General features: G+C 54.2%; 1 protein-coding gene across 2 annotated transcripts in view; it reads left to right on the top strand.

The window, feature by feature from the left end:
- The window catches only part of BTBD9 (BTB domain containing 9), a 459,841-nt gene extending 453,619 nt beyond the window's left edge, over positions 1–6,222 (top strand). For both annotated transcript variants that reach the window (XM_054569314.1, XM_054569315.1), the window contains exon 11: positions 3,055–6,222. In XM_054569314.1, the coding sequence (XP_054425289.1) occupies positions 3,055–3,252 (198 nt within the window). In that variant the 3' untranslated portion in view covers positions 3,253–6,222. The remainder of the gene's footprint in view (positions 1–3,054) is intronic.
- Positions 6,223–15,226: the final 9,004 nt, after the last annotated feature.

Raw genomic sequence — 15,226 nt, 5'->3', positions numbered from 1 at the left:
CAGAGCGTGGCCATGCCTTTGTGGCACATGGCTTCCTTTCACACTGTTCACACTGGCTTCAGGCAGCCACCAGCCCCTTACAAGCATATCAGTACAAACAGGTTACTCCCTTACAGTTAAGCCTTAGCATTGCAAGTTCAACCACAGCTTTACATCATTGTACTTATCCAGGGCCTTTGACTAGCATAGGAGGAGCCGGGGGATCAAAGGCAGAAAGCCTCGGGATGAGGTAGTGCCGTGTGGAGCGCCTGGGCCCCACCAGGAATTTGTCCAGGAAGCTTCGGTTCTAGGGCTGGTCTTCCCCCTCATCTCCCAGCCCCAGTCACTGCTGGTCGGGTGGCTCCCCCAGCCTCTGTTCTTGTCGCATCACTGGCCCAGCACACCAGTTTCTTTAAGGCTCTCTCAGGCCCTTGGGACCCTCAGGGGCTGGAACTCACCCTTAAATCTCATTCCAGCCCCGGCTGATGTGGCTCAGTGGATTGTAAACCAAAGGGTCACCAGTTTGATTCCCAGTGACAGCACATGCCTGGGTTGTGGGCTAGGTCCCGAGTTGGGGGCATGCGAGGGGCAACCAGTTGATGTGTCTCTTGCATATCGACGTTTCTCTCCCTCCCTTTGCATTTCTCTAAAAATAAATAAAATCCTTCAAAAAAAAAAATCTCATTCCAGCTGAGGCCTCATCTCTCCCCGCTGCCCCCTCACAGATCTACGCCTCTGCCTCCAGCTGGGGTCCTCCAGGCCCCTCCTCCCTGGCGAGCTGTGCGGCCCTCCTGTGCCTGTGCCAGCCCATACCCCGTATCAGCCTGAAGGCTGGGACCTCTTGGATGGATCCCACTCCTCTAAACCTCACCTCTAACGAGTAACCAAGATCGTCTGTGTTTCTCTTTAAATACCTCATGAACTCTTCTTGGTCTCTGCGGCCTCCTGCTCAAAGCTCTCACCTCTTGGTTGAAGAAGCCGTAGTGGCCCTAGCTCATCTCCCTCAAGCAGTGTCCTCCCAAACATCCAGGTGCCACGCCACCAGCATACGCCCCTGAGGCCAGGACCTTTGTGTCGGAGCTGATGTGCAGGCCAGCCCAGCGGTCTCCACAGCACCAGCAGGTCATGGAGGGCTCCTGCGGCAAAGCCCTCACAGGCCCACCGCCCAAGTGCCCCTCTCCCGTGGTCTGGTTTGCTGCTCAGACACCATTCCTCCCCGGTGTCCCCTCCGTGTCACCCCCTGTGCCTGGAACACTTCTACCACGTCCGCTCCTTCCCCCAGGTGCTGCCTATTAACTTTAAAAGGAATTCTGGCAAGGGCGCCAAGTCTCCGAAGTGCAGCGGTGGCTTTCTAACATTTTGTTTGTGTATCTCCTAAAGGAGCTTTGGAAAAACATGTATCTAATCTTTTAAACATTTTAATGTTCAAAAATAAAATATTTCTTAAAATTAAATATAGTTACTTTGTTAATGTGAGGTAGAAAAAATAAACAAGGTGAAAGATGAGAACTAATTATTAGGAATAAATATCTGATGACATGATTTACTAAAACAGATTTTACCCAACCCATTAAACAAGGCACAGCAAATGCAAAAGTCATTCTGGAAAACTTATATCCATGGGTATCTTTGAAAATGTTTTCATAATTTTGGAAAAATTCTTTAGATTTTTAAAAGTTACATGAGTTGTGAATACTCTTCAGGTCTGAATTCAGAAGATCTCACTCAGGCCACTTCCCCCTCATGACCTGGGACGGAGGCGTCCAGGCCGAGGGCTCAGGGAGGCTGTGCCCAGCAGTGCCCACCAGGGCGAGGGAGGCCGTGCCCCAGCCCCGCACAGCCTGCTGAGGGAGGCGAGGGCTGTGTGTTTTTCTTCTGTGAGGTGGGGAGAGTGTTGTGAATGCAGTCACGTTCTCAGGCAGTTTTAGAAGATACAGAATTTGAGGATCTGGAAATTCATTTTCTTAAAGCTCCCAGCATGCTCCCTGGAAAGCAGTCTGGGTGAACCGCAGACTAGAGACCACCACTGCAGAGGGCGTGAGTTCTCCTCTGCAAAGAGCTCAGGACAGGCACTGGAGCGACAGCTGGAAGTCCAATGAGACGGGAGCTTCCATGTGTGCCTGGGGTGGTGCAGGTCCCCAAAGGCCCACCTCTGACAGCCGCTCTGCCGCACACGCCCAGCTCACACACTGCGAGACCTCCCGCCTCACACCGGGCCTGTCGCACTGGGACCAGCCTCCCCCACCCGCCCTTGCTGGGTGTTCTCAAGGTCAGGGCCGTGGCTCACCCTGTGCTGGCTGACGCCGTGCTTTGCGGGTGCCATTTGCGCAAGAACTGGCCCAGCACGGAGCACAGAGCCCAAAAACACTCCACGGCAACACAGGAGGCAAACGTCCCCTGGCTCTGGTCTGGTGGCTGGCTCTACCGTGTGAGAGCATTTGTTCCAGGTTGGTCCCGCGCCATATCAGGGTGATGTCCCCTCCCCAGCGTATAATTATGCCTCAGAGCTTCTTCCCGAGGATGCAGGAGTTGGAGGGGAAGGGGCTTGTTTACACCCTTGAAGACAGATCTGGGTCCTCCCCTGGGGTGACCCCCCATGGCTTTTTTTAAACAACTGTATTGAGGTAATTCACATACCATACAAGCCACCTATTTAAAATGTGCGATTCAGTGGTTTTTAGCACCTTCAGAGTTGTGCAACCATTACCACAGTCAACATTGCCCTGTTGACTTTTAACCTAACTGCCAAATGCAAGAATTATTTAACTAATTAAAAAGAAGCACTCCCAAGACTAAAGTAACCAACAGTAGAAGAATCCAGTGAGAATATTTTACAGGAATCCAATCCTGCAGTAACTTTTAGCCCATCAGTCCGACCATCTTCTTTTACCCTGAAATGTGTCTACGACCTTCCTGTGGCAGCCCGTTGCTGCTGGGAGCTGGCGTGGAGGGCAGGGGAGCAGGAAGGACTCCCTTTAATCCAGAGCTGGGCACGACAGTCCCAGCCTGGATTCGTGGCAGCTCCAGGCTGGGACACTGGCCTGTCACTCACGGGTCTTTGCCTTCTTTCACCAGGTGTTCCACTGTGTCCACTTTGAGTGTCCGGAGCAGCAGAGCAGCCAGAAAGAGGAAAACAGCGAGGAATCAGGGGCAGGGGACACCGGCCCGGCCGGTCAGCAGCTGGAGCCCCGCGCCCTGCAGGCCCCCAGCGGCAGCTCGCTGCCCTCCAGCCCAGGCGCCAACTCTCGCTCATCCAGCCGGCAGCACCAATAAAGGGGGCGCTGATGTGCAGTGACCCGGTGGGCCCAGATGGCAGCAGGAACTGGTGTCCTCTTGAGCAGGGATCTCTGTTGGCGGCCCCTCCCCCCTTCCAGGCAGGAGCAGACCTGGCTGCAAACGCAGACACAGGTTTGCTCCCAAGGACAGGAAGGGGCTGCTTTGTTCTCCTCAATTTGTTCAAATCAGGCTGGTCTCCAGGGGGAGAAAATGGGTCTTCAATCTTCATCAGTCTGCCATTAACACCCTACCTCTCTCATCTAACCCAGGCAAGGGCACAAAGGAAGCAACAGACAGGCGTGTCGGGAGAAGAAACGGCGTGTGACTCTTGAATGGAGGAGAACGGACCGGGCTTTAGTACCTTTAGGAAATGGGTTTCCACATCGCCCTGGCAACCAAATGATTTTTTATTTCTTTTAGTTATTCTCCATTTGCTGAATCATGTGTGTTCCAGATCTTTTTGAAATGCTCAAACAGCAAATCACTTGTTTTAATCCCTTTGACGCTGTAACTTTCCTTCCTTAGTTTTGAGAGGGGTGGAGCGAGAGGCATGTGCCTAGCTCCTAAGTGCGGCACACGTGCAGCTCATTGTGACAGGAAAACTCTTTTGAGGAAGTTCAACAAAACACACAACCTGTGGACACTGGAGTTAATAAGCACTCGAACGCTGGGTTATTGACCTGTCCTTCCTGAAGTGTATCCAGCCTTTGGGAGGTTGACAAGGAAATTATTATTATGCCACCTGCTAATTTAATGTTCAGAAATCTGTGTGTATAAACATGCACCAGCTCTCAGTTGTGCTGGACCTGTCCTCAAATCGCTAGTTTGGCCCAGGGCAGGCAGGGAGGCCGGCTAGTAGTGATAGGAATACAAATCCAGCCTTTGCATGCGGTGCAGTGTTCGCTGGTTGCCATGTTTGTTCCCCAGATCCCAATACTCAACCAGGGATTGAAGAAAAAGCAGTTCTAAGATGCTTTCCTCCTAATCTTCACTGAAATGATCCCATCTGACTGCCCAGCTTCACCTGGCACTGTTGACCCTCTTCCTTAGTCACTCCCATTCCTTTGTCCCTTTGTAACTATCAGATTCCTGCTGCTGTTTGCACATCTGCAGAGTTCTCCCTTTGCTGGCTGGCGGTCAGCTCCACGCCCTGTGACCTGCTCAGAGCGGGGCTGGGGCTTCCAGGGGGTCGTTCCCAGTGTCGTAAAGACACATTGATTGTGGGTATACAAAGAGCAATGGGATAACTAACTTCTTTCCTCATGTAGCTGAGTTCTGGGTGACGACTGAAATAGGGCAGCATCGTACGCAGGACTCGCCAGCAGCCTGTCTCCGGTGTGAGTGCAGGTGGGAGGAAAAGCCACGGGGCTCCCCATCTCCCTGCCCCCTCACTCTCTGATCCCCACCCACCTGCCCTTGCGTGGGATGAGCAGGACCCCTGAGAGTGCCAGGCATTTGAAAACTGGAGGAGGCTCCTGTAGCCAGTGGTGATGCTGCCCGCTCGCGGCGGGTGGCCGCCCTCCGTCAGCCTCCAGCCCCAGGCCGCCTGCCCATTAGCTGGGGAATTCCTGTCCACTCAGCACTCCTTCCAGCCGCGCGCCGTCACTGAGCAGCCGGAGAGGTCAGAGCAAGGGCGCAGTGCAAATGCTTTGAAAGGGTCACCTACTGAAGGGCTTGTATTTAAACTCTGACGTCCCCTGTTCAGAGAGGAGCCCCGGGCTCAGAGGCCACCCTGTGGGCGGGGCTGTGGGGTGGGCTGGTGATGGGTCTGTCAGTTCTGCCCACGCGGCACACCTCACCGTCCCAGGCCAGGTACTAAATGCCACCCGGCCACTCGGCCTCGCATCCGAAGGGCAACAGACTGCGTCAGAAGCCTCAGCTCTAGACCCACATCAGTGCCCTCCCCACCAGGCCCACCTCCTCCCCGTCTCCTGGGAATTTCCTTTGGAGTTTGCACCTTCCAGATCCCTGCCCTAGGTCTGTCTTGAGAGAACAGAGTTTGTCTCCCTCCCCCTCTCCTCCTGCACTTCAGGTATGTGTGTTACTGGGTAAGAGGAAGGAAGGATGACTGAGTCTGATAACATGACAGCAGCAGAGGCGCTATGCACCGAGGTTCCACTTTGACCTTCCCCGAAGCCACCAGCTTGCCTCCCGCAGGTCCCCTGGCCCACGCTGACAAAGGCCAGCGAATCCTGCTCTGGCTGCCTCCTGGGACCAGGCTCGGGGCTTTGCCTTCCCTGATGGGCCTTCTGATGTGGGAGCAGGAGGGGTTCTTTCTGTGCACTGGCTGGGCCAGGGCCTGCTGGTCGGGGCCGGAGACCCCACTCACGCTGTGTCACAGCAGACAGACTTAGACTGGGGCCTGGATTTTCAGGGCATGAGGGATGAGTGGGGAACCGTGGAAAGTCCCCAGACGACTGGCTCTCTCCAGAACCCTGGCTGAGCCTGCGGAGGACTTGTCCCCTGTGGCCAACTGGACCAAAATGTCCTGAAGCCGTAAAGAGGCCAAGGGAGCTAACTGGGGCTGCGGATGACAAGATGGGCCGGCACGCAGCTGAAGGTGTCTCCAGACGCTCGGAGCCCTCAGCCCAGCGGAGGTGGGTTCTGTCCGCTGGCAGCGGGAAGGTGCGGCTCCGCCTCTGTGAGGGCACCGCCTGGGTGGTGTGCGGTTTGAGGAAAGGTCAGGCGAAGCTGGACCCGCAGCAGAGGTGGACAGAGGGATGCTTGCGACCTCTGGCCTTTTATTGTGATGTTTGTCAATCACAAACTAAAACAACAGCTTTGTAACCACCACCCAGGTCAAGAAATAGCTCACTGCCAGAACCCGCTGCTCTTCATTTCACATCTTTTGTTTGCTTGTTTTTTAGGAGTAAAAAGCAAACTTCATTAGGGATTTTGGGGAAAGCTTTCAAAATCGCCTTCTGGCAGCTTCTTGGAGGGCCGGTTGGGGCAGCCCTGAGCGTGCTGGGCGGGGCGTGCGTGCTGGGCGGGGCCTGTGCCCAACGAGACTGGCGCCCTGGTCGAGGTAGCCTTAAAGGCTGCCGACCTGGGACAGGTGTAATAGTATAACACACAACCATCCATACACACGCTTGTTTTTCCGTATTATCAGTCCTTTTTCTGTTTTCTGATTTTAGAGCCATGAGCCCAGGCTCTTAAAATTGTCACTTTTTAAATCTTATTTAATGACAAATACATTAAAGTGTTTTATTCCTAGAAGAATTGGGAAAAGAAATTATTTTCAGCAACAGTGGGATGTGTTTGTTAGACTGATTCTTCGGCAAAAAAATAAAATGAGTTTTTGAATTGTGCGAAAAATTGCTCAGTAGTTATGCTGTCGCCCCAATTGTTAAACTGCTGTGCAGACAGCTCCAACCCAGTCAACTTCACCTTGTTTTTAATTTAGAAGATAACAAAATTGGAATTGCTTATCCTTTCCAGAGACGCAGGGGGAAAAGGGAGGTATAATCTGTGATAAAAAGCAGAGCATCCTGTGTGTTGAAGCCACTTGGTAATAAAGAGGGATAGTTTCCCGTTGCGGACTTCAATTAAGAACCTCCCTTTGGACAGAATAGAAAAGTGTCAAAGGGTAAAGGGAAAATTAAATTTGTCTCCTTCCAGGAGTTTTTCTTCATTAGTGTTTGCTTCTCCGTGTTTTCGGTGTAACGCTGCCTTGTGTGTGTGTGGCGTGTCCCTCCACATTGCGGAGGTGGCCTGGGGCCTGGCGGCTGCCTGTGGCCGTGGCTGCCGCAGGCCGGGCCAGGCTCCATTTATTTTTGCAGCTGCAGCCATCGATTCTGTGTGCTTGTCCTGACAGCAGCTCCAGCAGGAGTTCAGTGCTCATTAGTGGCCCTAGAAATTTAAAATGCAGTTCATGGTTCTGTACCACCATGGTTTTTATTATTATAATATTAAATTAGAAGTCCTCCTGGTGCCTGTTGTTTGTTCAGGAGTTTGTGGCAAAAGGGGAAGGGGATGATTTAGACAGCACACAGGGCAACCTGAATGCTTTTGTTTCTCCTCGGAGTTGACCCCATCATACCTGGTTACTGGACAGGATTCTGAGGCCCTGGAGGTATGACAATGCATGGAAAAGGTGATGAGAAGGGATTGGCTGGAGGGTGGCCCAGCTCCCTGTGTGCCGCAGCTGGGCCCCTCCATGTACCAGAGGAGGGAGGACGGGGGATTCTGCCGGCTTCCGTGGGACTGGCTGACTGTGAGCCCAGACACGCCCCCAACCCCAGGCAGGACCTTGTGCTGGACTGATGGGGGCTGGGACCTGCCTCCACTGGGGAAGTAGGGAGCAGGCACACAGGGGGGCGGATGAGTTCCGCACAGTATACACTTTTTAGAATAGAACTGGCCTTTTTTAAGTTACTCATTTAAAAATTATCAAAGAAATAATGCTCATGGAATAATGTTTCAACCTAGCAGGAGGAGCAAGGGTGCCCTCCCCTTTGTCTGCCTCGGAGTCACCCTTGCCCGGGGCCTGGCCATCTGTTTCCTCAGCAACTGGCTCACTGAGCTGGGCGGCCTCTTCCCCACAAGCCAGACTCAGGGGGCCTCCCACCCTATTGGCTCAGTTTCTTTCTTTTTTAAGAACTGAAATACTCCCCCACAGGCCTCGCGGCCTAAAGACTCACAATCATCCACCTGTAATTTATGGTAAGTGTCTTGAGTATTTACCATTTGTATCCTGAGTATTTATAGCCCTGAGCCGAGGAGGTGAGGAGGAGGCCCACACCTGTCCCCTGCTGGATGCTGGCAGGGACAGCTCAAGTGCCCCCCTGGGGAGCCCGTGTGCAGTGGCTCCACCCCACCTGGAGGAAAGCCGGGAAGGGGAGGCCCTGGGCCCCCTGGAGAAGGAGGTGTGGACGGAGGTGGGCAGCAGGTCTGAGAGGCCTTCAGGGTAGGGATCTGGGCCCTGGACACCCTGGGAAGGCGGGTGACGCTGACGATTACCGTCTGTCCATCCACCACCCGATAGCCTCCTCCTGCCCTGTGAGTCCCAGGGGCGGGGCACTCCTGAGCAGGGTTGGGGTGGACAGGACCAGTCTGTCCGAGGTCACCATGCCCACCCCAGGGGGTGTGGCCTCAGCTTTCAGTGCAGGGTGCAGGCTGGTCCTCCCCGTGGCTCCTTGTAGCTCCGGTTTCCCAAGTTTGCACCCTGTCCAACATCTTCTTGCATCCAGGGCGCCATGGTGTGTGTGGGATGGGGGTGGGGGTACCCTTGTAAACTGGCCCCAGGCAACGGGGTCTTCCTGGCCCCTATTTAGCGGCCCCACATCAATGGGACAGGGTACTGCCTGTGAGATCTGACAAGAGGACTGGCTGGGGACACAGAGTCGGCCTATCGGGGCGGCCTATCGGGGCGGCCTCTTCCGGCCTCTTCCCCCGAGAGGGCAGCTCCAATGGTCAGAGCTCCTCCCTCCAGAGGCGACCCAAGGAGTGGCCAGGAGCCACAACCCCCGCGCATCCCCCAGGTCCGAAGGCCACGCCCCCACCCCAGCACCTGGAAAAGCCAGAGGACAGCGAGGCTTGAGGCTCAGCCTCTGGACTGAGGTGTGGGGAGGGGTGAGAGGAGTGCCTCAGGGTGACAGGGGTCCAGGCGCTACAATTATCGCCCTGTGCATACCCTGAATTCACCAGAGAATGTGACCTCCTCTGCCTTTGGGGTCTCTGGGCCTGAAAGGGCGGGGGTGGGTGGGGGGGTGGCACGCTGGGCCTGCTCTGGGAGCGGCCCCTCTAAGCCACCTGTGAAGGGCAACCCTGAGAGTTCTGCCCAAAATTCTAAAGCAGCAGGAAAGGCCGTGTTGCTGTTTGGAGCGTAAATGGGCTTGAGGGCAGGCTGTGGCTTCTTCATGTCATGGAACAATGTAAGTGAGCAAATATGCAAACTGCATGTGTTCAAAACCACCCCTAAGTTCATGCCTGTAAGACTGCTGCCGTGGGTTTCCTTTTAGAAATAAAGTGATGACTTTCTGCTCCATCTAAATTCGTGTCATCCTTCTCTCCACAGCCCGCCTGCCCCAGCCCCTCCTACGGCCGCTGGCCAGTCGGGCCTCCCTCTGCTGCCCCCTGGGTATCAGTGGGCTGTCTGCCCCTCCCCCTGCCTTCTCCCTGTGGACGGGAGGCAGACAGCATCCAGGCCAGTGTCGTCACCCTCAGTCCCCACACAGAGCCCTCTGACGTGGGCCGAGTGTCACCATATACCCATGTGGACAGTGAGGCACCGAGGGCTGCCTTGTTCTAGGACAGAAAGAGGCACCTGCCCCCTGGGACCACGGCTCTGTGGTGCTTCCCCCTCAGAGCAGAGAGGCTCCTGTGCAGTGGAGGCCCCATCACCCCTTCTCTGCCCTGCGGTGGCCTATTCAATGCCATTTTTTGGTGGCAAGAAAATTCTATTGCTTCGAAGTCCCTTGTCATTTCTGCCCTGAGCCCTGCCCCAGCTGCCATGACTTTCTTCTTCCCCGTGACCAGCGAACAAGACCCAGGCTGTGGGGGGCCCTACGCCTCCCCCCCTGCAGTTCAGGCTCTCCTTTGCCCGAGGCGCCAGCGCAGTATGATGCCCACAGCTGCACTGCGTCTGCCACCAGCTCTGCCTGCGCTGCACGGCACCGGCGTTCAATGCAGAGCATGGGAATGCTCTTGGCTCCTGCTGGGCCGGTCACATAAAACAGCTCAAATCGGCAGGTGTGTGTTACCAGTGTAGTTTCTTTTCTGGACCTAAACCCAGGACTTGATGTTTCTCTGGTGAACATCCATTTGGTGGTTTCAGGCTCACAGTGGAGCCTAATGTCAAGCAAGGCCGTTTCGAAACTTGATTTTGTCATCCTCACGTGTTTACCCTCTAAGCTCTTATTGTCAAGAACTGACAACATTTTCAGCAATGTGTTGATGTAAGTGTTGAACAAGACAAAACCAAATCCGCAGAGCACGGGGTCTGCCCTGCCACCCCCTCCCCCGTCCTGTACCCTCAGGCTGCCATTACCTCCCCCATTCTGGTCATTCACTACAGTAGGTGGAGCACCTGCCAGGCCACGCCAGGCCTGGCCAATTTCTAAGTGCTGGGGACTTAGTAAGGATCAAAGAAGACAATATAGACAAAGGTTCTGCCTTCAAGGCCCTTACGTTCCAGAGGGAGGAAGCAGGAAAGAGCAAGAGTGTGCCTGTGGCCCACGCCCTGTGTGCTCCTGTGCAGGTGAGGACTAGCAGCAGAAATGCAGGTACCAGTTGGAGGTCCAGAGAAGCTTCCCAGAGGTGACAGCTGGGCAGAGCCCTGAGAGGAAAGGATCAGACTGAGGCCCTCCAGATCCTTCCAGAAGGAGGGGGAGGGAACCAAAGGCCATGCTGGGCAGGGAGTGGGAGGCAGGGTGAGCTGGACAGGCTGATGGCTGAGGGCTCTGGAGCGTGAGGGAACTCTGGGTCCCTCTCTGCGTGCAATGGGAGCCAGGGAAAGGTTACATGGGGTTGGCTGCAGAGGAGAGAATTCCCACAGGAAGCAGGGAATGGGGAGCAGCCAAGAAGGGGGCTTGTTGCAACAATTGAGGAGAGATGGTGGCTGCCTGGATCTGGATCCGGTGAGACACAAAGCTGGTGGGGGCTGTAGGTGGGTAGGATCCACAGGATTTGTGGGCTCCATGGGGAGCCTGGATGTGAGAGGCCGGCCGAGGGTGGGTCAGTTGCTGCCATGCTGGGTTTGTTACACAGAGAAGGGAAGGCAGCTGGACCGCAGAGGAACCAGCTCACCAAACAGGAGACCCAATGAGTATTTAAGGAAAATGACACAAACTTTGCAAGGTGGTCAGGTTCACACTAGCCCATCTGAGATGGAAAAGCCCAAAAGGTCATGACTTATCTTTGTACATCAGCTGAGTAAAAAGCTAGGGATAAAAGTGCCTTAACACGGGGAGTCTCTGTTAGTGGGAAATATTCAAAATTTTATTATATGGGAACCAGAATGTGTCAGGATGGCCTGGTTGATTTCAGTTTAGCTCAGGGTGTGAGCTGAGGTTTTTTTGCCTGAGGGTGGTGTGGGGAGTGCTGTCAGTGGGGCGGCAGGCAGAGCGTGTTTTTCTTTCTGCCCGTTGGAGAGGGCTTCTAGAGAGCAGCAGGACTCGGACTCCGTGATGAATGAGAATCGCCTGGGAACCTGATAAAATGCCGCCAGCCGCACCGGCCCTGCAGGTAGTGGCTCGCGCTGCATTCTCAAGTGCCCCACAGCGTCTGGGTCTGACAACCCGCCCAGCCTTCGGGGGGGATGCTGACCTAGACCTGGAACCAGCTGGAAACCTGAGCCCAGAGGCCTGGCGGGGGTGGGGGGTGGAGATCTCGGGCCACCAGTGTTTACGGGGCCAGGAAGAGGTCACAGAGCAGGGAAGAGCCAGGCCCCAGGCTGAGCCCTGGTGCCCCTGCAGGTGGAGCTCGGGGCGATGAGAAAGGACAGCAAAGGCGCTGAGGGAACAGCCTGTGCCTGGACCCCTGGTGGTGACAGCCCAGAGGGAGGGTGGATCAGTGTTGTCGCATGTGCTGAGGGCTCAAGCAAGATGAGGGCTGAACGCTGACTGGGAATTTAGGGAGCATCTGATTCCAGTGGAATCTGCTTTTCTGAATGGATCACCTTTGGGACAATCTCTGAGGCTGGCTGTGTGCTCACATGTGGGGACCGGGGAGCCCCGCTTTCCTTTCTCCAATGTTCACTCCTAACACACTGCTTTCATTTTGCTGGGGAGCGGAGCCAGGCTTAAGGACAGCCTGTTCCTACCCCTCAGAGTTAGTGGTTCCTCACTGGCAAGAGCTGCCCACCAGTGACCATTGGTAACCTTGCCCGTGGTAACTGTACCCAGGATGCGGCAACCCAGGACTTGGTCACTGTCCCTTCACCTACCTGGGACCACAGAGCTCCCAGTATATTCTATTTGTTTCATCTATTTACATTTTAAAGATCTAAAGCCTTGGACTTTGAAGTCAAAGATGGTCAACAGCTAGTTTGGAGGGCAGCTGGCAGTCTCTGTGGCAGTTGAATGTGTGCAAATGAGGCACAAAGAGCATACATCTTATCCACAAGCAATGACCAAAGTGATCTATATTTTAAGGAATAAAAACAGAATGGAGTGTAAGGAGGGGATGTCAGAAACTCGTGAGCTGGTGGAAGATGGGCATAGCAGGCCTGGTTAGACATTTACACACAGAGTACGAACGGAGGACACAGGTCTCTTCAGACACACACGAACAACTCATCCGGTGTCACCGCCTCTGCAAGGTGGTGCCACACACCCTGCAAGGGGACGTGCCGGCTCCCTTCCCTGGGCCCACTCAGCGGCTCTCCCGTTACCTGCAGAGAAGCTCCGTGGCTCAGGGAGATGTGTGGGCTACACAGCCAGCAACTCTCTGAGCTTCAGTTTTCTCATCTGTCAAATGGAGCGAATAGTTAACACTTCCTAGGGCTGCTAGGAGGAACTACGTACGTGAAAGGCTGTGGGGACAGTGCCTGGCACGAAGTAGGTGTGTGATAAATGCCAACTGTTTTGATTGCCTGTTAGCATCAATTCCACTGGCCTGAAGCGGTCCTTAGGCCTTTCTGTCTTCATTTTTCTAACTGAAGAAACAGTCCTAAAACCTCGTTTCATCACCAGGTACGTTGCCCCAGCCCCAGCTGCGCCACAGCTGCTCTCCTCCACTCTGCGGGCCGCACCTCTCCCAGCGTTTCCTGGAGCCCTTGGGAAACAGGAGCCCTTCAGGGCCTCTTGAGCCACGACCTGTGAGCCCCTGCCCGTCAGGGGGCGGTCCCTCTGGGGTGGGCACACCTTGAGTAGCAGGTGAACCTGATGACAGTCCCTGGCTGGGTGTGCCTTCTGGTGGAAAGAGAAGGACCCACCTTGATCATCACTATTAAGCATCCAGCAGGGCCCTGGGGCCTCAGACCGCGGGCTCCGGGACTTCGGTCTCCACGCGGGCTTCCAGCATGGCGGCCTCAGGGCAGCCAGACTTTTTTAAAAATTGAGTTGAGAGACACATAATGTAAAATCCTCCATTTTAAGTGAACAATTCCATGATATTTAGTGCCTTTACAACATTGTGCAAAGAGTATCCTGGTCCAGAACATTTTCATCACCTCAAAAGGAAACACCGCACTCATGAGGGCGTCAGTCTGCTCTCTTCGCCCCTCAACCCTGCTGGCGCCCCATCTGCTTTCTGTCTCTGTGCATTGGCCTGTTCTGGACACTTCATGTAAATGGAATCAGACAACGTGCGGCCTTTTGTATCTGGCTTCTTTCACTTAGCATGTTTTGGAGACTCACCCACGTTGTCGCATGTCAGTTCTTCTTTGAGGCTCCACCATATGCACGTCCTACATTTCCTTTATCCGCACATCCCTCTGTGGACACCTGAGCTGCTTCCATTTTTGCCCACTGTGACTGGAGTTGCGGTGAACGTGTGCACACGCGTGAGTCCCCAGGAGTGGATTTGCTGGATGATGCAATTCTGCTTAACTTTTTGAGGGGCCACCAAACCATTTTCTACAGTGACCCCACCATTTCACATTCCCAGTGGCAACGCATGCCAGCACCTGTTATTTTCCACTTTTCAATCACCACCATCCTCGTGGGTGTGACTAGTCAGATTCCTCACCTGTTGGCCCCGAGCTCCTGAGGCACACGGTCGGGAGACAGCCGGGCAGACATTTTATCAAATGCCTTCCACAGCTAGCCCGGAGTCAGGCATCACTTCTGCCACGTACTAGTCAGTCACTAGAAGCATGTCACCACAAGGCCAGCCCACATTCAAGGGGAGGAGCTCCACTTTTTCATGGGAAGAGTGTCAAGGGATTTAGGGACATGTTTTAAAATCATGACATCTCCAGAGTATTTCTCAGCTACTCCCTTAGAGCAGTGCTGCTCACAAAGCCAGTCGTGACACAACACGATGCTCACACCAGACGTGAGTCAGCACCCTGCTGCTTCCATCAGGACTCCGTAGCTGGCCTGAGCAGGTGCATGGCTACACAGGTGACTGCGCGGACACCCACGCTCCTCCTCTCAGCCTGGGACAGGGGAGGGACCTGGGGAGGAGCCCTCTGAGATGCACTGTGAGCCTCAGTGACCATTTTGTGCCTCCTTAACTGTCCCAGATTTCATGGGCCTGAAGCTTACACATTTTGACAGCCCCCCTTAAAGAAAAAGAATAAAAAATATGACTACAAAGCTAGGTTCAATATGAAGAATGAGATATCACAACACATTACATATTTTTAAAAGTTGACAAATACCCACACACTGAAAAATTCTGGAATAGCAACACAGCAGCGCTCCCGTGACATCTCTGGAGTATGCGGCCCCACGCTGCCCGCGGGTCCCTTTGATGAAGCCGCCATATGATAATGATTCCATAATATCATGTAAGAGTAGAGAGAGTCCTCAATCTTTCCTCAGCATGGCTGATCAAAATTTGTTTTGAATTATTGATACTTTAGAAAAGTTTCTTTCATCTTCATAACTCACAGCAGCACAGGCGCGAGTTTTTAGAGCTGTTGGGGAAACCGTTATCAAGTTTCTTTCATGTGTGAGCTGTAAGATTCCAGGACACATCAAGAATCCCTAATCTCTCGTCCTCTTTGCTGAACACAGTATGGTACACGCTGCATTGCCATGCAAACTGCTGTTTGAGCAGGACGAATGAGAACCAGGTCCTCCTCTTCCAAGTTCACACACCCAGTGACTGAAGAATTCCCCACAGACGAGCTTTGGGTGCCACACATTTCAAGTCTTATCTCCCCTCGCCTGGCCTCCTGAAACTCCCCCACTCCCTGGGCACGGCCCTGCACGGTGTGTTCATGGTTCACGTTGCCACAGCCTTGGCCTCGCACCTCCCGATCAACGAGTGGCAGCACAGCGGGCTGCTGGAGTCTCCCTGGAAGCTGTCCCTACCCCAGGATGACCATCAGTAACCCAACTAGACATGGACGCGACTG

This window comes from Pteronotus mesoamericanus, unplaced genomic scaffold (genome assembly GCF_021234165.1).
Source record: "Pteronotus mesoamericanus isolate MK-2021 breed Mesoamerican mustached bat unplaced genomic scaffold, CSHL_Meso_final contig_20, whole genome shotgun sequence".
NCBI classification, from domain to species: domain Eukaryota; kingdom Metazoa; phylum Chordata; class Mammalia; order Chiroptera; family Mormoopidae; genus Pteronotus; species Pteronotus mesoamericanus.
Note: the sequence above shows the minus strand (reverse complement) of the source record. Positions and strands in the feature narration are given on the sequence as shown.